This window comes from Adiantum capillus-veneris, chromosome 21 (assembly GCF_014529385.1).
Source record: "Adiantum capillus-veneris isolate H3 chromosome 21, ASM1452938v2, whole genome shotgun sequence".
Lineage (NCBI taxonomy): Eukaryota > Viridiplantae > Streptophyta > Polypodiopsida > Polypodiales > Pteridaceae > Adiantum > Adiantum capillus-veneris.
Window position 1 is genome coordinate 12,815,727 of NC_140951.1, and position 23,161 is coordinate 12,838,887.

At 46.8% G+C, this 23,161-nt stretch overlaps 3 protein-coding genes across 4 annotated transcripts in view; 1 reads left to right on the forward strand and 2 right to left on the reverse strand.

The window, feature by feature from the left end:
- Positions 1-23,161, forward strand: part of LOC147430560 (ARM repeat superfamily protein) — a 230,405-nt gene that overhangs the window by 35,139 nt on the left and 172,105 nt on the right. For both annotated transcript variants that reach the window (XR_015185630.1, XM_086493156.1), the window contains exons 7-9: positions 16,098-16,226; positions 17,874-17,935; positions 18,072-18,128. Coding sequence is in view for 1 of the 2 variants with exons in the window: in XM_086493156.1 (XP_086349282.1) it covers positions 16,098-16,226; positions 17,874-17,935; positions 18,072-18,128 (248 nt within the window). In the remaining variant the exon portion in view is untranslated. The remainder of the gene's footprint in view (positions 1-16,097; positions 16,227-17,873; positions 17,936-18,071; positions 18,129-23,161) is intronic.
- Positions 12,946-13,886, reverse strand: LOC147430561 (uncharacterized). The gene is made up of 2 exons (XM_086494503.1): positions 13,870-13,886; positions 12,946-13,783 (listed from the first exon to the last, which is right to left on the reverse strand). Exons 1-2 carry the CDS (start codon positions 13,884-13,886, stop codon positions 12,946-12,948), a joined length of 855 nt encoding a protein of 284 aa, XP_086350629.1.
- Positions 14,073-15,039, reverse strand: LOC147430562 (uncharacterized). The gene has a single exon (XM_086494504.1). The coding sequence runs from the start codon at positions 15,037-15,039 to the stop codon at positions 14,179-14,181; it is 861 nt and encodes a 286-aa protein (XP_086350630.1). The 3' UTR covers positions 14,073-14,178.

Sequence of the window (23,161 nt, forward strand, 5' to 3'; positions counted from 1 at the left end):
AAGAGAAGATGCGGCAAGCTCGGAAACTCAATGTGAGAATAACCGGGTTCAAGGAGACAACCGCCGAAAACGATAGGACAGAGTTATGCACAAAGCTTGGATATGTAGATACCCCCCTCCCTTTCGTGAGTGCATGGTGGGTAGGGAGAGACCCTACCAAGAGAGCTCTCATGTTACAATTCACTAACCTAGAAGCAAAAATGGCCTTTATGAAAAAAAGAGTGGCGCTCAAGGCATTGGAGGGAGACCCTATCTATCTAGATGATGACCTCACCATACATCAAGTGAAACATAGACAAACATGCATGCCTAAGATAAAAGAATTAAGGAAAGAGGGGAAGAAGGTATTCTACCGAGACGGATGGATCTTTGTGGACGGAAAACCCCTTGCATAACGGTTCATGGCCTATGAAATGTTGATAAAGGATGTGACTACAGAGCTACACATCTCAGTTTGGAACTATAACGGGGCCATATAGACACACCCAGGATGGCTAGAGGAGGTGATGGAGAGACATGACATTGCTACTTACGGAGACATATCAGAGCCTGGAGAGAGGGTTACCTAGAGTGGAGAGGTACCAATGGGAGTCAGCTTACAGGAAGACCATGCGACAGAGTACGGCACGAGGGTCCGGAGGCATAGCTATGCTACTTAAGATTGGGATGCAAGGACGAGTCCAGGTGGTGGCCCGTGACCCCGAGGCGAGGTACATGTGGATTAGGTTACAGTTATCTGAGACTCGGATGCTCTACATTGCCTATGCTACTTCCCTCCCAGAGGATCGAGATATGCCACACGTGGAGAGGACACTTCTACTATTGCGGAAGAGGAGGAGGAGACCAAAGTTGGCCACTTGAAAAGTGGGAGATCTTGAAAAGTTGGGCTTGAAAAGTTGGCCACTTGCAAAGCGGGAGTCAAGATGCTCGAAAGTCCTTGATAAAGCTTGATGCAACTATGGACAAAGACAACTATCAAAGTCATTTGCATACATACAAGGCATTGATTCAAAAGAAGAGAAGAAGATGGGAAGTAAAGCAACAACTTTTTCAAGTCCAAGAAAAGACACATGCATGTGGAAGATTTTGGAGGAACTTGAGGGGCAAGCGGGTTGAGAATTTCGGTAACTTGAGTCTTGTGGATATGTACACATATTGTAAGCAATTATATGAGCAAGTAAATGTTGAAAAAATGCCATTTTATGGTTCACTCTCATGTATGCCCTCTTTTTTTACTATTGAGGATGTATGCGGTGGGCTTGAAAAGTTGGCCACTTGCAAAGCGGGAGATCTTCAAGGTATCAAGCCGGAGATGATCAAATGGATGGGAGATTTTACCCATGAGTTGATGTTTATCTCGCTGCTAGACAGACAGAGCTCACAGAGGAAATTTGTCGCGTACAGGAGGCTAGGTCTGAGTTCACTCATCATGCTTCAGTATCTCATTGGATAGCTAAAGGTGATCGAATGAATAAAGCCTTCTTCGCTGCGCATAAAGAGCGCCCTCCTGGCACCACCCTTCGGACTTTGTGCGATGCTCAGGGGACACTACATATGCATCCTGATATTATTCTTGATATGTGTGCATATTATTTTGAGGCATTGTTCACTGCTGATGTATGCACTTTCTGAGGTTTTACTTGTCCATGAGCAGATCTGGCATCACACCCGACGCCGTTGTACAGACACTATGGCCGAGATCTTGTTGACACCCTTCACACTTGCAGAGCTTCATGCTGCTATCGAGAGTCTAGATCCATCCTCCTGTCCAGGAGAGGATGGCCTCACTAGAGCTTTCTTTTTGACTTATTGGGATGTATTGCATATACCACTGCTTCGCGGTTGTCAGGACATCTTTGCATCAGGATATATGCATCCGGATCTTTGCTCAGGTCTCATATCTCTTATTCCGAAAGGGGGTGACACCACTCAGCTTGGCCAGTGGAGACCTATTATCCTACTCCCTTCGGTCTATAAGATATTAGCGTTGCTGATCAGCCATCGCTTGCGATCGTTCTTATGAGATATTATTCATACTTCTCAGACAGGCTTTGTCATGGATCGATGCATACTCGATAATATCTTCACTTTTTATGAGGCAGTAGAGTGGGCCAGATCATCTTCTGAACCTCTCGCTTCGTTCATCCTTGACTTCGAGAAAGCATACGATCGTGTTGAGTGGGACTTTCTCGAAGGATCATTAGCCAAGATTGGTTTCCCTTCGAGATGGATCGCAGGCATTTCCGCTCTCTTCAGGACTGCCAGCAGTGCTATTACTATTGGTGGTCGTGTCAGTCGCAGTTTTGAGCTTTCTCGATCTGTCCGTCAGGGATGTCCTTTAGCAGCATATCTGTATCTGTTTGTCGGAGAGACTATGTCCGACTTTCTTCGTGCTCAGAGTCATGCATTTCGTGGCTTGACCATGCTAGTACCTTCAGCTCCGGACCTTATCTGATGACACTATACTGATGTTGCGCTATTTGCTAGAAGCTCTTGATGCCATGCGGGAGGCCCTGGAGGTTTTTTGCATTGCTAGTGGTGCACGCATTAACTGGCATAAATCCTATGGGTTACTTGTTGGCAGTGATGACATACCTACTTGGGGGGTAGCTGATGGTTTCACATGGCTGCAGCCGGGTCAGACATGCAGATATCTGGGCTTTTAGGTTGGATTCGACGTTTCCTCACACCAGCAGTTTGCACCCGTACTACAATCTATTGGCAGGAAGCTATGTCATTGGTCTTCACGTCATCTGTCGTTGGCTGGCTGTGCATTGGTCGCCAACCAGATCATTCTGGGTACAGTATGGTATACAGCCTCTTGTTGGATGCTACATTCTGGTGTGATAGCTCAGCTCCGTAGACTAGTGCGGAACTTTTTATGGAGTGGCACAGATGGGACTACTGATACTCGTGCTCGAGTTCGCTGGTCCACGATTATTCGTCCTAGGTCAGAGGGAGGCCTTGGCATTATTGATCGAGAATTACAGAGCCGCGCCCTTCTTACCAAGCTTATTGTTCGGGGTCTTTTTCCCAGCCAAGAACCTTGGAAGATGCTTCTTCAGGCCGCTCTTTGCATAGCGACTCCACGCCTCGGCACTAGAGATGGTCATACTTGGCATACAGGGTATCGTTTTCTCTTTACGGATGCCCCCTTGTTCACCAGCACTCTCTCACCCTTCATCCGATCACTCCTTCAGATTTGGGTTTCCATGCGACGGGCTATCATACGCTCACCTCCCTCATGTCGTGAGGAGATTGAGGGCCAGCCTCTCATTTGGAATGATGCAGTTCTTGATTCTTCGGTTAATCCACCTTGTCAGCTTGGAGAGAGGACTCACATTGATTGGGCTGCTTGGGACACTGGCCCTGCTTCCTCTATGCGGTTGTTTCATGAGACACGTATGCTGGATGCAGATTTTGTGGCAGAACATTATGACATTGGTCGCGGGGTGACAGACAGACTGCTTGAGATTGACTCCGTCGTTCCTTCACAGTGGGACGCAGTCATGCGAGGCACGGTTCAGATGCCTCCACATAGTGGCTGGGAAGGTCTCTTTGCTCAGAGCGCTCTCTTATTAGTTCGTTTAGACACCATGCTGTTCACAGTTGATACAAACTACTCTCAGGGGATTCATGCTAGATTGACATATGATACCTCCTCTCCACACCTTGTCTACCCCGGCGCTCGATGGGAGGCCATACGAGTAGTTGGCTCCCACGGGAAGCGTCGTTGTGTTGACCCCTGTTTCGCTTCCGCTGATGCCGCCCTTTGGAGGCTTTGGATGTGGGAGGGTCGTGCCCTATCTCAGCTTTATTGGGACCCAGGAGAGTGGCATTGGCCTCACTCTAACCCCACCGGTGCACCTGTATCATTCTTTGAGTACACTGTCAGAATTGGAAGATTAGCATTGATGAGACAGCACCCAGAGCAGCCCACTCGTATGCGTTTCTGGTTACATTCAGGTCTCTCCCATGCCTATCTACAACAGTTTTGGTCAGCCATCTGGGATTTACATGCGGCTCGTCGTATTTCTTTTATCATGTGGATGATTGCACATGCAGGACTTCCAGTTGGGACTTGGCTAGCTACTATGGGTCATGATCCGTTATGTACTCGATGTCCTTTGCGACTACATGAGTCACCTGCACACTGTCTTTGGTCATGCTCCTCTTCTCATATAGTGTGGCTAGCAGTTTGCTTTTTACTTAGCAGAGCCGGTGTTCAGCAAGGATTTCTCACTTGGGGATCTGTCTCATGGTTGATGCCGATGCCCGGACCGCATCTTTTCTACGAGGGCTCAGACACAGATCCAGCTCTTATGCTTACCTCGACTGGTTATCGGCGAGGGACTTTGGCTATGTTACCATAGATTGCTTGGCAGGGGGATCCTTAGACACGTGATGAAGTTTTTTCAGTCATCACTAGCATTACACTATGGAATGTTTGGAGAGCTCGTTGTCTTCACATTCTCAGTGGGGCTCCACAGCTCCTTCAGGATACCCTCACTGCCATTTGGCTGGACATCATTCACACCCTGATTTGGCAGTGGGATTCTTCCTCAGGTACATCTAGAGCAGCCGAGGCTGGTCGATTTGCCTTCCTTCGGCGTTGGGCCCGATCTCCACTCTTCTTCACACTTACAGGTGGCCAGATTACATGGCATTATGTTCCCCCTCGGTGGTTTCTCCTCCACTCATCACACAGACCACCATGAGATTGTTCTAGTCGAGTTGTCACTATAGTGGCTCTCACCCTTACATTTAGCTTGTACACCCCACGTGATAGGCTATTTTGGCATCCGCTGGGGATTATATTGTACTCAGTAATATACAGCCCTGATTTTTTCAAAAAAAAGAGAGAGAGAGAGAGAGAGAGAGAGAGAGAGAGAGAGAGAGAGAGAGAGAGAGAGAGAGAGAGAGAGAGAGAGAGAGAGAGAGAGAGAGAGAGAGAGAGAGAGAGAGAGAGAGAGAGAGAGAGAGATGAAATGATATATTAACGTCTTCAAAAGGCCAAAATGACCTATGAGACCAAGCCGTTACAACATAGTGAATCTGATACCATGTCCGGAATCAAAAAGAACTGAAACAATGAAAGAAGGGGGAAAGAAATAGTGGAGATCCATCCTCATCTGCACTTTGGACGTCGAGATAGTATGGCTCGAATCCTCTTTGTAGTCTCCGTCGATGTTGTGTAGCTCCTCTCCTCAATCGCGGGCATCTAGATCTCCCTAGCTCCAATGCTAGGTCTATGAGAATGCCAATAGCGGTAGTATGAGTGCGGGCAGAGCTCTGCAATGGTGTCTGCTCCTCAGTGTGCTCCTCTGGGGGTCCAATATCTAGTGTAAAGAATTTTGTAATCTGTCTCTGGGACTGTCTCTCTCTAGCTCTCCTCAATAAAGTCTCTGTGCCTGTGTAACTCAAGTAGATACAGTCCAAGACATCTCTGATCCTCATAGCTCACGACCCTAGATAGAGGCCCAAAGCCCTCTCTGAATAGACAATGTATACGGCCTCGTTCTCATAGTACACTGTGCAATGACATATGTAATGTAACTCTATCTCTGGCTCTAGATGACATAAGCGGCATATCCTGCTATCTGCTGGTATCCCTCTGAATTTGCCAGTCTCAATCTCGAGCTGATGTGAGGATGTGCGTATCTGGCCAATGGCACAACGCAAGCCATGAGAAAGATGTGTGTCCATATATCTAGGTCAAATCACAAACCCATCCCCTGTGAGGTGGAGAAGATGCTCTCTATAGAAAGCCATCTTCGTGCCCAACTCCTGTACCGGCTCTATCCATGTCCTCCTCGTGTCCACTTGGATCAGATCCTGACGAATGACTAATAATCTCCACCTGTGTCAGAGACATCAAGGGTGCCTGTAGAGAGTACTGAAAAGGAGGCAGCCTGTCCATGGTGAAGCCATGTGTATGAATTTTGAAACTATGATGTCATCTGTGTATACCGGCATGATGTATCCCCCTGTAGAGCTAGCTGTCTGGAGGACTCTAGGGCCAGCCTGACATATCTGTCTCTGGTAGTATCCCATAGGCTGTGCACAAAGGAAACTGATCTGGTAAGCGCCTCAATCTCCATAGGGGGGGCAGCTAACTCTGCTTGAATGATATCATGTGGTACGGACGCCTTGGCTCTAATCAGCCGAGAGATCATAGATACCAAGGGCCTCTCCATACGTCTCCAACCATCCTGGCCTACAGAAGGTCCCCAAACCTGCATCCCATATAGCATAGTAGATGCAACCAAAGTATCAAAGAGCCATAGCTTTGTTCTAGGTTCTTGAAACTGAACCTGCGAACATATCCTCTCTAGTCCTCCCAAAGCTGCATAAGCTCTAGTCAGTCTAGTCTCTGCTGCTCTTCTCAAAGAAATCTTCGGCCCAGTGAAGACTACCCCTAGCCTCCAGGTAAGTGTACGCATCTGTATACTCCACATTCTCCTGACCATATGTGAAAGTAGGTTCTGATTTCCTGATCCACTGTGGTGTGGTGTTAAACGCCATAACCTTAGTTTTACCAAGGTTTACACACAATCCACTATCCTCTGAAAAACTGTGTAGTGCATCTAAATGTCGTTGCATACCCTCTGGTGAGTTAGATATCAACACAATATCATCAGCATATAACAACAATGGGATCCACGTCCCTGCCAGCTGGGCACCTTGATTTCCTGATCCACTGTGGTGTGGTGTTCAACACCATAACCTTAGTTTTACCAAGGTTTACACACAATCCACTATCCTCTGAAAAACTGTGTAGTGCATCTAAATGTCGTTGCATACCCTCTGGTGAGTCAGATATCAACACAATATCATCAGCATATAACAACAATGGGATCCACGTCCCTGCCAGCTGGGCACCTCTGTCACCCTTTGTCAATGTAATCAGACACCTCATCAACATACATACCAAATAGAGGGCACCTCTGTCACCCTCTGTCAATGTAATAAGACACCTCATCAACATACATACCAAATAGAGTAGGAGACAATGGGCAGCCCTGTTTCACCCCAATAGTAGAGTGAACTAAATTAGATACCCCTTCCGGAGTGCGTACATGTCCCATCATTGATCTGTACAAAGCCATAATCCCCCAGATCAACTCTATGGGCACCCCCATCTCCTGTAGTGCGCGCATCAATCGAGCTCTCGGCGCCATGTCAAATACTTTGCGGAAATCCACAAAGCTACAATAAATCCGTCTCCCATGTGACTTGCTCTCCTCAATGATGGCTCTGAGTGTCAAAATATGATCAAGAGTGGAGAAACCCCTCCTGAAACCGGCTTGACCGTTTGCTGTACCCCCTCATCCTCTACCCAAATACTCAAGCGTTGCTCAAGAATGGATGCATACAACCGTGCCAATGTGTGTCCAACCATAATAGTGCGGTAGTTCCCAGGCTTGTAGGATCCCATGCCGTGAAGATAGGCACAATAGTAGACAACCTCCAAGTCTCAGGAAACCCCTCACACATGGCACGATTGAACAACACTGCAAGAACCTCCATCAGCATATCCCTAGCATGTATAAAGTGCTCCGCTACTAGACCGTCATGATCATATGCCCTCCCGATCCTCATCCTGTCAATGGCCCTTTGTACCATCCCAATGGTTAAGAAGGTGCTCGTAGCTGGGCATGGCTCTGTAGGGTCTGGAAGGGGTTCCTGTCGAGGAACCGTATATAACGATGTCGCTTACTGGCCCCACACATCGGGTGAAGTAATCACTGGGGGAGGGGAGTGCTCATGAAAGAGTCGCCATGCCTCTCCTGAATCCCTACTCAAGAACATCTGATATAATACTCGTTCCATATGAGCCAGGTAAGCTCGCTTCTTCCGTCGCACAAGGCGCCGGGAAGCAATCCGAGACTGTCTGTAAGTGATGACTCCTAAAGGAAGATCCCTCTGAAGCTGGGCTCTCTGCACTTCTCATCATATCAACTATTTTGGGGCATGCTCCCAGAGTGTGGTCTCCTGCCCGACTGGGTGTGTGGGTATGCCACTGATGCAGCACCATGCAGTGTCTCAGTCAGTAAAGTGGTGCACTCCTCCACTTAGAGGCCTGTACCAGCGAAGCCAGCTACGCCCACTGGCCTTGCTTTCACTGTGAAATCTTGAATACAAGGCATAAAGGTCGGCTGTGTCATAACATAGTCCACTGTACTGGCCCCATGTCTGTCTGGAAAACCCGTGAAGCCGGCTTCTCCAGGAAAACTCTGTAAGCTGTTAAGTATGGCTAACCCATGTGTAGTCGTCATCTTTGTGAGGTATCTCCCATACTCCGTCTGCTCTCTGTCATGTGAGCGTCTGTCAAGCCCCAACTCCCCCACATCCAGCTCTCTAAGCATCTCATCTGAAGTGCGTAGAAGACTGTCTGAGAGTTGCCCGTTCGGGCATTGAAGTCCTCTAGGAGGATGATATCACCATCCCTAGAAAACTCCCATATATCATCGTCCAGTATAGAGAAAGGCGATTGCCCTTTGGATGTAGCATGTACTGACGTAAAGGGAGGGAAGTAACATATGGCAATGTATAGAAATCGACCTGTGTCAGCTCTCAACCTCACCCACATGTATCTAGCATGCTCATCTCTCTGTGCATTATGTAGTAGTGGCTGTAGCTCCTCTCTAAATAGCACTGCTACTGAACCTCTACTCCCATGCTCAGATCTCGTGAGTGTCCTGTGGGCCGTCTCCCATCTATATCCCCCCACATGTGGCATCACCTGTCCAGGTGCTTGGTGAGTCTCCGAGAAGAATTCAATGTCCCTGTCTCTGAAACTGTCCTCAAAGGCCCTAACATCCAACCTCATAGACCCATTACAATTCCAAGTAGCCTTCTTCAGTGTGGTCCCATAGGTCTCGCACCGTCATGTAGGGCGTCTCTCCATAATGACCAAGTGCTGTCTTCCCTTTTTCTCTTGCGGCCCCAATCTCAGGCATGACTTCCTGCATGTGGGCGAGCTGTGAGAGGGTGAGATCGTCACCAAGGAAGATACCAGTCTTTTTGAGCGTGGGCCTCCTTCTCAAAAAGTCCTCCTCAATAGAGGGGAAGCGCAATATGAGAGCTCTTCCTCTCGATGTTTCCCCCGTGCCTCCACTTTTCTTACCAACTCTCCATGCGCATCCCCATTAATACCATGAGCTCCTGTACTTCCTCATCAATTTTGTCCCGATTGTTGAGGCCGGTAACGCTCACATGCAAAGCCCTCATACTCTTCGTTGCTCCTCCTCAAGTGTCATGTTCATGATGGTGGGAGTGGGGATTGATACCTCCTTGCCTTTGCCCTTCTTTGCTACCGAAATTCACTTTTCCGCTTCCTCCACTTTCTTATGGGTTTTGGTAATTGTATCTGTCCATGAAGACGTTTTTGCTTCCTGTTGTTTCTCCTCTTCCTTAATGGCTTGCATTTGCTCTTTGATTACCTTAATTTCTTCTATCACTGAGGGTTGGATTTCTCCCTCTTCTAGTCCACCATGGGCTCTTGCCTCGGCTAGGTCTCTCTTGAGGGCTGAAATTTGATTCTTGAGGTCTTCAATTTCGGTCCGATGCTCCATTTTCTCCACAGTTTGAAGCTCGGCCTCGCTGATTTTCCACTGAAGAAAGACCGCCTTCTCCATCTTCCACTCTTCCATCTCTGTCTTGTACACCTTCATCTCCTTTTCCACATTTGCTAACCTCTTGCTAGTAGCCATAAAAGTTGATTTCTTCATTGTTGGTGATGCCATTGCATGCAAACCACTCAAGGGGAAGGGGCTAGAGCTCTCGGGAAGTGCTGGGTCTGCGCTCATGACCTCCATCACAAGATGCCCACACGAAACACACAGCTGTTTCCAGAACTTTCCACACTTATGCATACATTTTCTCCCGTATCAAGCATACATTTCGCATACAAATCCCCCCCCCCCCCCCCCCCCCCCCCCCCCCCCCCCCCCAGATTCTGCTCTGAATTTTTGAATTTTTAATTTTTTTGAATTTCTGAAATTCTTTGCTCTGGATTTTAAATTTTCTGAATGCTCTGAAAAACCAGGTTTGCAGGTTTTGAAATATGCTCGCTCTGAAAATCTGGTGTGTGCGGCTTCTGTTGACTGCACACTCTCTGCACCCTGCGCGCTCTGTTTCTGTTGCATGTTCTGCACAGGCTGTGAACCATGCACCTCTTGCCCGTGCAGCAACACACGAAACCCTACACTTGCTGAAGCAGCGAACGACTTGCGGGGACTGCAACACCTGCGTGAGAGAGAGAGAGAGAGAGAGAGAGAGAGAGAGAGAGAGAGAGAGAGAGAGAGAGAGAGAGAGAGAGAGAGAGAGAGAGAGAGAGAGAGAGAGAGAGAGAGAGAAATGAAATGTTATATTAACGTCTTTAAAAGGCCAAAGTGACCTATGAGACCAGAAAGTTACAATGCGGTGTATCTGATACAAAGTCAGATTAACAAAATAAATTAAACTAGGATAACAAAATATAAATACTGCGGGATCCTAAACTAAGCAATACAATCTGAAGACAATATGGGAGGGGAGTAGAGATCCATCTTCATCTGCACTCTGGACGACGAAAGAGTATGGCTTGAATCTTTTGCCATAGCCTCCTTCGAAATTGTGTAGCTCCTCTCCTCCCTCGGGTCGTCTAGATCTCCCTAGCTCCAATGCTTGGTCTATGAGAATGCCAGTAGTGCGGGTAGACCTCTCCACCGTCGCTGGTTGCTCCTCTGTCTGTTCTTCTGGGTGTACAGTATCTGGTGTAAAGAAATCTGTGATCTGTCTCTGGGGATGTCTCTCTTCACCTCTCCTCAGTAAGGTTTCTCTATGCTTGTGTAACTCAAGTAGATAAAGCCCAAGACATCTTTGATCCTCATAACTCATGACCCTAGATAGAGGCCCAAAACCTTCTCTGAATAGACAGTGAAAACGGCCTCGTATCTCATAGTACACTGTGCAATGACATATGTAATGTACTTCTGTCTCTCGCTCTAGATGGCATAAGCGGCATATTCTGTTATTTGCTGGTGTCCCTCTGAATTTGCCAGTCTCAATCTCGAGCTGATGTGAGGACGTGCGTATCTGGCCAATGGCACAACGCAAACCGTGCGAAAGATGCGTGTCCATATAGCTAGGTCGAATGACAAACCCATCCCCCGTGAGGTGGAGAAGATGCTCTCTATAGAAAGCCATCTTTGTGCCCAACTCTTGTAACGGCTCTATCCATGTCTTCCTCGTGTCCAACTGGATCAAATCCTGACGGATGAGTCTATTAATCTCTACCCGTGTCAGAGACCTCAAGGGTGCCTGAAGAGAGTATTGAAAAGGAGGCAACCTGTCCATGGTGAAATCATGTGTCTGAAACCATGATGTCATTTGAGCATACCAGCATGATGTATCCCCGTTAAGATAAGTGTCTGGAGCACTCTAGAGCCACCCTTGCATATCTGTCTCTGGTAGTATCCCACAGACTGTGTACAAAGGAGACTGATCTTGTGAGCGCCTCAATCTCTAGAGGGGGGGCAGCTAATTCCGCTCGAATGATATCATGCGGTACAGAAACCTTGGCTCTAATCAGCCGAGAGATCATAGATACTAGGGGCTTCTCCATACGCCTCCACCCATCCTGGCCTATGGAAGGTACCCAAACCTGCACCCCATATAACATAGTAGAGGCAACCAAAGTATCAAAGAGCCATAACTTTGTCCTAGGTTCCTGGAACTGAACTTGTGAACACATCCTCTCCATTCCTCCCAGAGCTGCACCAGCTCTAGTTAGTCTAGTCTCTGCTGCTCTTCTCAAGGAAAATCTCGGCCCAGTAAAGACTTCCCCCAGGTAAGTGTATGCATCTGTATACTCCACAATCTCCTCCTGACCCATTGCGGTGTGGTATTAAACACCATAACCTTGGTTTTCCCTAGGTTAACACACAATCCACTATCCTCTGCAAAATTACGTAGTGCATCGAACTGTCGTTGCATACCTTCTGGTGAGTCAGATATCAGCACAATATCATCAACATATAGCAACAATGGGATCCACGTCCTTGCCAGCTGTGCACCTCTGTCACCCTCTCTATCGATGTAATCAGACACCTCATCAACATACATACAAAATAGAGTAGGAAACAATGGGCAGCCCTGTTTCACTCCAATGGTAGAGTGAAGTAAATCAGATACCCCTTCCGGAGTGCGTACCCGTCCCATCACTGATCTGTACTAAGCCATAATCCCCCAAATCACCTCTATGGGCACCCCCATCTCCTGGAGTCTGCGCATCAATCGAGCTCTTGGTACCATGTCAAATGCTTTACGAAAGTCCACAAAGCTACAATATATTCGTCTCCCATGTGCTCTGCCCTCCTCAATGATTGCCCTGAGTGTCAGAATATGATCAAGAGTGGAGAAACCCCTCCTGAAGCCGGCTTGACCCTTTGCTCGTACCCCCTCGCCCTCTGCCCAATTACTCAAGTGTTGCTCCAGGATGGATGCATACAACCGCGCCAATGTGTGTCCAACCATGATAGTGCGGTAGTTCCCAGGCTCTGTAGGGTCACCAGCCTTGAAGATGGGCACAATATTAGACAATCTCCAAGTCTCAGGTAATCCCTCACACATGGCACGATTGAACAACACTGCGAGAACGTCCATCAACATATCCCTGGCATGTATAAAGTGCTCTGATACTAGACCGTCATGATCATATGCCTTCCCGGTCTTCATTGTGTCAATGGCCCTTTGCACCATCTCAGGTGTAATAAAAGTGCTCGTAGCTGGGCAAGGCTTGGTAGGGTCTGGAAGGGGTTCCTGTCCAGGAACCGTATATAATGATGTCGCATATTGGCCCCACACCTCAGGTGAAGTAATCACTGGGGGAGGGGAGCGCTCATGGAAGAGACGCCATGCCTCTCCTGAGTCCCTACTCAAGAACATCTGATACAAGTCTTACTCCATTTGGGCTAGGTAAGCTCGCTTCTTCCGTCGCACAAGGCGTCGGAAAGCAATCCGAGACTGTCTGTAAGTGATGACTCCTAAAAGAAGATCCCTCTGAAGCTGGTCTCTCATCTCTCTGCATTCTTCATCATACCAACTATTTTGGGGCATGCTCCCAGAATGTCGTCTCTTGCCCGGCTGAGTGTGTGGGTATGCCAGTAATGCAGCCCCGTGCAATGTCTTAGTCAGTAGCGTGGTGCACTCCTCCATTGAGAGGCCTGTACCATTTGTGCCAGATGTGCCTTCCAATAGAAGGTGCCATATGTCCTCTGAATAAACGAAATCAGTCTCTGGAGTAAATGTATAGCGAGTGTGTGACCTGCCTCTTGATGTCTGGGTTGTACTATACTGAAATTTAATGGATAGTGTCAAGAGAGCATGGTCTACTGCTATGCCCATTGGCCTGGCTCCCACTGTGAAATCGTGAATGCAGGGGATAAAGCTCAGTTGTGTCATAACATAACCCACTGTACTGGCCCCATGTCTATGTGGAAAGCATGTGAAACCGGCTGCTCCAGGAAATCGATGTAAGCCATTAAGTATGGCTAATCCATGTGTAGTCGTCATTTCCATGAGGTATCTCCCATACTCCGTTTGCTCTCTGTCATCTGAGCATCTGTCAAGCCCCAATTCACCCACATTCAGCTCTCTAAGCATCTCATCTGAAGTGTCGTAGAAGACGGTCTTCGAGTTCCCAGTTCGGGCATTGAAGTCCCCTAGGAGAATGATATCACCATCCCTAGAAAACTCCCAAATGTCATCATCTAGGATAGAGAAAGGCGCCTGCCCTCTGGATGCGGCATACATTGATGTACTGGGAGGAAAGTAACATATGGCAATATATAGGAATCGACCTGTGTCAGGTCTCAGTCTCACCCACATATATCTAGCATGATCATCTCTTCGTACAATATGTAGTAATGGTTGTAGTTCCTCTCTGAATAGCACTGCTACTCCTTCTGAACCTCTACTCCCGTGCTCAGATCTCGCATTTGTCCTGTGAGCGGTTTCCGATCTGTATCCCACCACATGTGGCATTACCTGTCCAGGGGCCTGATGAGTCTCTGAGAAGAACACAATATCCTTGTCTTTGAAACTCTCCTCAAATGCGCCCACGTCCAACCTCATAGACCCATTACAGTTCCAGGTAGCCATCTTCAGTGTGGTCCCATAGGTCTCGCACCGTCATGCAGTACGCCGCTCTAAAATCACCACCCGTCCATCTCTGTAGAAGGCTATCTTTCCCTTCTCCCTTGCCGCTGTAATCTCTGGCATTACCTCTCTCATATGTGCGAGCTGTGAGAGAGTCAGGTCATCACCGAGGAAAATTCCTGTCTTTTTGAGAGTAGGCCTCTTCCTCAAGAATTCCTTCTTCTCTTGCATAGAGGGAAAGCGTAGTATGAGAGCTCTCCCCTTTGAAGACTCACCCGTGCCATCACTTTTCTTACCTACCCTCCATGCCTTTGTGTGCAGAGGCTTTTCCATCCCCATCATGGATGTAAGGCTTGTGACCTCTTTCTTCACATTGTTTATGTCTTTGAGACCGATCACTCTCACATGTAGTGCCCGCATCCGCCTTCTTTGTTCCTCTTCGAGAGTCATGTTGATAAGCGTCGGTGTACAAGGAGTTTCTTGACCTTTCCCTTTCTTGGCGACCTCAATCCATTTTTCAGCCTCGTTCGCCTTTTTCTGTGTCCTTGTTATCATCTCCGCCCATGAAGATGTCTTTGCCACACTCAGTTTCTCTTCCTCGGTGATCATCCTTACCTGTTTCTTAATTTCCTTGATTTCATCAATTACCGAGGGTTGAAATTCGCCTTCCTCTAGTCTATTGCTTACTCTATCAGCAAGCTCCTGTTTAAGGGCCGAGACTTCTTTTTTGAGTACCTGTATCTCGGCGTTTGGGTTCTCCTGTTTGAGGGTTGAGACTTCTTCTTTGAGTGTCTGTATTTCTGCGTTAAGGCTCTCTTTCTCTTTCTTCCACTGTGCGCCCTCATTGAAGACCATCTGGAGTAAGTTGGCCTTCTCCTTCCACCATCCTTCCATCTCTGTTTTCCACTCCTTCATTTCCCTCTCCATCTGCGCCATCTGCTTATTCGTGAGCACGAAGGTTGCCTTTGCTCGTGGCTTGCAAACAGGTGAGACATTGGCGGCTTCCGTGTCCTGTGCAGGGTCTTCTTCAAGTGGATCCCTTACGGTGAGGCCCAAAGAATCAGGGTCTTCTTCAAGTGGATCCATTACGGTGAGGCCAAGAGAATCACACACACAGAGAGAGAGAGAGAGAGAGAGAGAGAGAGAGAGAGAGAGAGAGAGAGAGAGAGAGAGAGAGAGAGAGAGAGAGAGCTTTTTAACACGAGGCAAATCAAGTATACATGTGTATGTCTTCTGTCTATTGGAAAAGACAAAATAGTTCAGACCGGTACAAAATGAAAGAGAGAAGGATGTCTGGTGGGTGATGAAATCTATGGGGATGGGTGGAGCACTAGTACTAGGGATATGTGCATGCCTATATGCTGAGGGTAGTACAACCATGCAAATGCATCAATCTAGCTAGCTTTATCTTGTGCAAATGGGGGGGTGTAAAATGTAGTACATGGGAGGGTAGGGAGCAAGGGCTGCCCTGATGAATGCCTTTGGGTTAGCCATCATCTCTGCTCGTCTCTCCTTGGCAGCTCGATGTGCTCGAGTCCGGATCTCATCGATCTGTGTGAGGTGGAGTAGTGGGGCCTGCCCTCTGGTCGCCCGCGGGCATCGTCGGGCCTGGCTCGCCGCAGCCTGCTGAAGGGTCACTCCCTTGGTGGGTCTGGGAGTGGAAGGGGTGTAGCTCTCTGAAAGAAATCTGTAAGCTGTGATTGTCTCCAGCCCCGGGGTCTCTGTAGGTGGTTGTAGAAGTGTGTCCTTGTGCCTCTTTATCTCTAGCATGAAGCGCCTCCGTTGTCTCTGATCTCGAGAGTGCATGATATCTCGGAAGGTAGGCTGCCCTCTGAATAGAGGCTCGGATCGGCCAGAGAGAGAGAGAGAGAGAGAGAGAGAGAGAGAGAGAGAGAGAGAGAGAGAGAGAGAGATCTTTTTTGCTAAAAATTTTCTCTTCTTGCTTCCTTTAGGCTTTACCCCAGGTTCTGGTTCTTAGGATGCAATGGTTCAAAGAAGCCTTATTGCTACCTGCAATAGAGAACAAAAATGATCGTGCAATCAGTGGACTGGCTTGTTTGCTTGCAGAAATTGGTCAAGCGGTATGTTTGGATATATTATATATTGAGATTGTTGATTGTATTGCTGCAGTTTTTGATTGTCAATAATATTTGTTAATGTTGGCTGCTTGTTTTGTTGCATGGCAGCGATTGCTTGTGTGGGATCTGGGTATTTGGTACTCCCACTGTTTGACGCCCACTATTTGACATTGATGATGCTAGTGGGAATGTGGTAGTATGTAGTGAATAATACTATGCATGATGGAACTGTTTGTTATATTGTGTTGGGAATGACTTCCGTGAGAGTATACTTAACCTTCATTAAAGGTGTCCTGTATCCACTTAGGTGTATCGTCTGTGTGCATGTGAGTGTGTGTGTATTGAAGCCTCTAATGCAGTATAAAGGTACATTTCTAGTTGCATCAAGAAAAGAAAAAGAAAACAAAACTGCTTTACTGCTTCTGCTGTTTCAACTGGACTATGCCTTGTTATCTATCAATACTTTCTGCCTGTAATTGTGTGTCTTTTTCTGCTGCATGTTGCTACTTTCATAAACCTTTTGGTATCAGAGTCAGGCTGAAAACTTTCAAAAGGTTCCAGATAAAGTTGAAGCTCTGGAAGCAGAAATGCATTTTTTCTTCTTTATACTCTATTTGTTGTGTCAGTGAGTTTTGATGTCATTGTGTACATGGACAATTCAACTACGATGGAGGAGTTAATACAAATATGGGTCTAAAAATGAATTTGGGTTACTTCAGATATAGGTTACACTGGCTTGGGTACCTTTTGTTGGTTACTACCAGGGACTGGGACATACGTTCTCAATATTGTTGCTGGACTATTGCGGCTCCTGGCCTTTAAATGATGCAGCTAGCATTTCCTTATCTTCCTTTTTGGGGAGCCCTCAGAAAGATGTGCATAGATTTTTCAATAATACAGCGAGCATGACACAGTGGTATAGTTGGAGAGACTAATGCAGGTTAGGATTTAGAGAGTAGCATTCCGCATATCAACATGTCCTGGTTTTGTGGTTTTATCACATTTTTTGATGTCAAAGTGTCCTGTCTATTGTTCAAAAAAAACCAACGACCTTGGAACAACCACTATTCGATAAAATCAGATCAAAGAAGGTTCTTAGCTTGCGTCTGCTGTTAGGGCTCTGTAAATGTGAGTGAGGGTGTTGTAGCTCTTAATAGCCACAATGTTTCAGTGATTGTGCACTTCGTGTTTGGACAAATAGAGACATCAAGGTAATAGGCTTCAAAGATTGCGTTGATTTCTTTTTTAAGGAATGCGTCATTGTTCACATGAATGTTTCTGTGTTATATTTGATTTGAAGACCTGGAAGTTGAAGTTTTGCATTCATCTAGGTAAATGTGGTTATTCATGACATGGAAGTTTTACTTGATATCATAGATAGTAGTGTCCATTAACATGTGATAGGTAATGGGTTTGAAATCCCTGCAAAAGGATGAGTGTCTTAGTTAGATTGTCAATAGTATCTTGAGACTTGAACTTGTACATTTTTTTTCCTTTCCTTTTCTAAAACAGAAAAGTGTTGCAAATGAGATGTTTGGTCTACCTTTAAACGGATATGTTCCTAATGTTTCTGAGCGTCAGAAGAGAAGGGTGTTGTTATCACTGTTTATTGTCGAGTATTTGACATAACTTGTTAATGCACCTTAACAGGCACCTATGCTTATTACAGCAGGTAGCCACGAGGCATTCATCCTTACTGATGCTCTTTTAAGGTGATTATACTTGTTAAGGGCCTTCAATATGTTGACATGGCTATTGCAGTGCAGTAGTTTTTAGTGAATATTTGTTTTTGGTCATCATTAACCTTTTATTAACATGGCTTACACAACTTGTTGTCTTCATCAACAGATGCGTAGCTTATCCAGATCATGATTGGGAAATAGCTGACTCAACGCTTAACTTTTGGTATGTGTGGCAATCTAATCTTTTTTTTCCCAAGAAAAAAGTTCTTCCATTAGTTAAGAAAAACTGCCCAAAGGGCTAGAAACTGCCTCTATGATAGAGGGCTACATCAACATGTGGGAAGACTCACCCAATGAAAAGACATGATATATACAATGAAGGTGAATCAGGAAATGGGGGGAGGAAATAACCACACTGGTGGACGGTACTACCATCTAGGTGGGCCATAAATCATGGTGAAGAATGGCCCTGGGCCCCAAAGTCTCAAGAAGGCCTCTCGGCGCTCCCACATGCGGTCGGAGCTACCCTGAAGTCTCTCATAGTGGCTCCTGAGGGTATGGACCAGCTCCAGACAAATGTCGTGGACAGTCGTTGCTGGGGGGATGGGTCGAGCCTTGAAGATGCGGAAGCAACAGGCTCGCTAGATGAATCATGAACCACAATGTCAGATTGCAAATGAGCTCCCATCACAACTGTCTATCTCTGCTCCACTCGTGAGGAATTAGCTCTGTGGCTGGCTGAAGTGTAGGCTGGCCCTCCCGTATCACAATCATCCTTCGTAAGTGTGGACCAAGCTGCAACATTGCAAGTGTATTGGCTGGCTGTGGAAACTACAGGCATCAGCTGAAGAATCCGAAGCCAAACCTGCTGTGCCATGGCTTGTTGCAACTGCTCCTCCAACCAAGGGCTGTCTGGATGTTGCTCCTACATCGTCGGCAAGGAAGCAACGCCCCGTCAGAGACGCTGCTGCTCCTCTCTCGCTGTTGCCAGGCGGGCCATGGACTCTTGAAGAAAAACCAGACTAAGCTGAGCAAGTCCAGAGGCCACTGTGTGAGCAGAGAGTCCTGCATGTCTAAGCCCTCTGTCCAAAGAGCTTCCACTCGATCTCTGAGTGTAGAGTCCAGTAAAACCCTCTCAGGGATACGTTGTCGTGCCTTGGCACGTGCATAATGTGAAACTAAATTATCTACCTCACTCTCAATGCTTTTGCTATGTGGGACCAAATGCTATGATGTACATAGTGTGATATATGCGAAAATAGATGCCACGGTTGCAGCTCTGTATATACCTTGTGGGGACAGCGAGGCCCTCGACGTGGCACTATGGCATGCTTTTTCACATAAATATACCTATTTTGCTTTAGAAATGTACAAATGTCAAGTGTATCGAAGTGGCACGCTTGTTTTGCCTAGAAAGTTCAATGCGGGCGATCTTTGCCAAAAATAGCAGGTTTCATGCGCAGTCGTAAGAGATGCGTCCAAAGTGCTTACCAAGTGGAAAAATGAGGTTCAAGATGAAATTTAAGCCCAATGGGATTTTCCCAAAAATTTTAGGGATTTTTTTCAGCTCGTTTGGGCTTTTTACGGACAAAAAAGGGCATTTTTGGGCTAAAAATGGCCTAAAATGGTAAAAAATGGCTTAAAATGCTAGATCACTCACGGTGCCGTGACTATGAGAAGTGAGGGAGCATTTTAGAACAACAATATCAACACTATAAGCCTCTCTATGACGGGATACAAAGCCTGCACCTAAGGAATGCTAGTGCAGTCCTGTGCTGTTCCAACCCTGTATTCGAGGCTGTGAGGCCACCAATTAGGGTTTCCCCTCTTCAAATAACTACTTGGGAATGTATAATGAAGTTCTGAAGCTTCCATGAAATGGCCACTACGGAGAATTGAAGCGTTTGTATAGGGTTTTTATCAGGGCGAAAGAGCACTGCAATTGTGCAATTGGCAGTGAGGCTACACCAAATCATCACACACACAAGAGTTTTGAGTTGATCATGGTTCTTTTTCAAAAAGAAGCTTTCATGGCTCGAGTTTTGTTCTTTTTTAGTGTGTTTTTTAGCCTCAAATCTTCTACGACTTGCTTGATTTTCCTGCGAATCTCACAGTCAGAGGTCTAGCGCTTTCCTAGTCGCACTGCGCACTTCTTGACACAAGTTTGGTGAACCCCACGTGAAGTAGGCTAGGGTGAGGGTTCAAAAGCTTCATTGAAGGTATCAAAACAAAGGTTTAAAGCTATGGAGCAACAAGAACAACAGGGGGTTCGGTTTGATCCTGTCACAATGCAAATGTTTCAAGGTTTTGTGATGTTTATGGAGTAGCAGCAAGCTGCGGAAAGGAGGGAGCTTTCCTCAACTAAAGCGCTTCAATTTGTGGTGAAGAAAATGGACCAATTTAAAGGTAAATGTCACGTGACACATCCAACCCTATGTATCTGTGGACAAGCTACAGCACGACAAGGGTTCAGTCAGGCCAGTCAGTCTAGAGTTAGAAGTGATCTGACACTTTTGTGAGTCTGTTCGTAGACCGTGCATGCCCAGGCACTTAGTGTAGATGCATATCCTCTGGTTGCACACAGCATGATCATAAGCATTCCCATCAGAATCCTTCAGGGAATTTTCCAGTGCATTTAGCCTATTTTCCCTATTTTTGACATTTTTCACTTATTATTTTTAAGTGACTTTTGTTGAAAAGTAGGTAGGGCAATTTTGCGAAGTTTGTATATAAGCAAACCAGAGCTAGCATTTTCTGGCAGAAGAGGCAGCAGGAGCACTCGCTCAACAAGCAACTTCTCAGCAGAACCGTTTTTGCATCACAGCAGAAGGCTAGCGTTTTTGGACCAGATTAGCCAGCGTTTTTGCAATTGCAGATTCTTGGCGACAGAACCACAATAGATCAGCCTCGGCTACCACAAGACAGCAGGAACCTTCGCGTTTTTGCAGCAGAAGACCATTTTCAGCCCTAGCGTTTTTGCAGGTCTTCGCAACGGAACATCAAGAACCACCAGCGTTTTCAGTTTTCAGCCTTTAGACACCGCAGAAGAACCCCCAAACCTCGCAGATCTCACCTTCCCGTAGCGGATCCTCGCTGCGAGGTCAGTTTCCGCAAGGTTTACAGTTTCAGCCCGGAAAATGCAGATTTCAGCATCTGCGTTTTCAACGCGTCGTCGTCGCATCGTCGCCATCGACATAGTCAAAATTCAGCAGATACAAGATTTACAGATTTCAACCCTTAGAATTTTCAGATTTCAGCCCGTCTCGTCGTCGTCGACATCGTCGGCAAGTCCAAGCATTGTAGAGATTTGTGCAATCATAAGTAGACCGCTCTCGCCATAGAGAGTGGTGCCTTCAAAGGAGGGTTTTACAACGTCTCTGGTGTCGTATTTCTCTTCTCTATCTCTCAGTCTCATGCACTTTCATTCACAGTGTCCATTCACCTTGTTTGTGTCCATTGCACTCTCTCACTAAAGGAACGGAAGGCTCTCCCTTCCGTAAGTAAAAAGGAACCTTGAGCACAGTTCGGAGCACTCATCTTGAGCAAAATTCAAACATTCATTCGGCTGCACCTAACATTGGTATCAGAGCTTTGGTAGTGTTCTGTATAACTCAAGGAAAGAACCACAAGAATCACAAGGATTTTTTTGCTTGTTGCGGTCTGTTATGTCCTGCTTTTATAGGAGAGGGGATCTAGCCCAGATACCGTTCGGGATGGGCGTCCAGTGTCCGAGCGGACGTAGTGTGAACACGGCTAGTGAGGCCGGGAGATCCTGTCTCCTCGTTCGTTTCATGATCGACCCCCACTGGCATAGTGCCAGTGGTTAGCCCGCGAGGCTAGGAGTGCGCGAGGTCACCTCGAGGAGGTGAGGCCGGGTGGTATGGGACGCTCGGTCTTACAGGTGCACGCCTACGTCCTCGGACGTTGGCCCCAGCACGGGGGAGCTGCCGGATGGTGGCTATGGTCAGGTGGTTCGTCCGACGCGTATCTGTAGGCGGTCTGTGTAGCCGGGAGATCCTGTCTCCTCGTTCGTTTCATGGTATTAGAGCCAGCTTGGCTGCACGAGGGACTGCGCACACCTACGGGTAGGTTCGAGTCGGATAGTCCTTGTTTCATGCAATTTGTAGGAATAGTTATTTAATTAATCATTTTTCCTCTCCTGAGCATGTTTGCAGGTGAAATTTAACAGACAGCTCGCTGATTTTTGATAAGATTCAGCGATTTAAAAGGGGGAGTGCTGAAAAGCACAAGGTTTTTTATTGAATTTACTGGTTTTCGATGAAAATCAGTGTATTTACCCTTAATTTACTGATTTTGTATTAAAATCCAGCATTTGGTAACTCTTTCAATCTCTGTGTGAAACGCAGAGAGAGAGAGAGAGAGAGAGAGAGAGAGAGAGAGAGAGAGAGAGATGAAATGAGTGAGATACCTCTCTCCTGTAGTGTGGGTTTCTCTGCAGCGCTGCCTCTATGGCTCTCCAACGTGGACTTTTTTTTTAACGCTGGCTCCTACTTGGAGTTTCCTTCGTCTGTTGCTGGAGGCCCTTGTGCGTGCTGGCCACGGGCAACCACACGTCCCCTCCTTTCCTTCGCAACCTCCACGCGGCATCACCAGCGGACAGCCTCTTTTTTTTTGTTTGCGTTGATGTTTTTTAAACAAGGGGTGCCCATTATTTTATGGCCAAGGACACTTATATTAAAATATTGTATGGAGACTTTAATTTTTTAAGTTAAAGCGTGAACCCTACAACTTATTACAAAAATCACTTACAAAGACGTGTAAGTTACAGAGAAATGAGTTTTTAGACTCTCCTGCTTCTCTCCCCAGCTTACTCTCTCTCACCTGCTCGCGCTCCTGCGCTCCCGCCATCACCATTGCTGGAAATTGCAACCCTTCCCACCCTTAGGGGTCTAGCCCTGCACATGCACGACACTTTTGTGATAGGCCTTCCCGGTGAAGAGCATGCCATTCAGAGACCCCTTCTTGATGGATGGGTCCTTTGAAAATAAGCCTTCACTAGGACGCGCACGTTTTGAAAATGCCCTTCAAAGACAAATTTTATACAATAGCAAAATTTAAGGTTGCTTAGCTGAAACTTGAGCCTAAGTTCCAAGGGTACCGTGTAACTCCGATGTGTTGCATTCGGGATCAACTGGTTTAAGTTTGAGCCTTGTGGTGGTAGGAAGTTTCTCTTCGTAGCTTATGGTTTGCCATTGTCATGCTTTGTTTTGTCTTCTTGTGCATTGGACATGTTGA

What these genes read in the sequence shown, in the direction of transcription:
- LOC147430562 (XM_086494504.1), bottom strand. Translation starts at nt 15,039, where the DNA reads ATGGAAGGATGGTGGAAGGAGAAGGCCAACTTACTCCAGATGGTCTTC.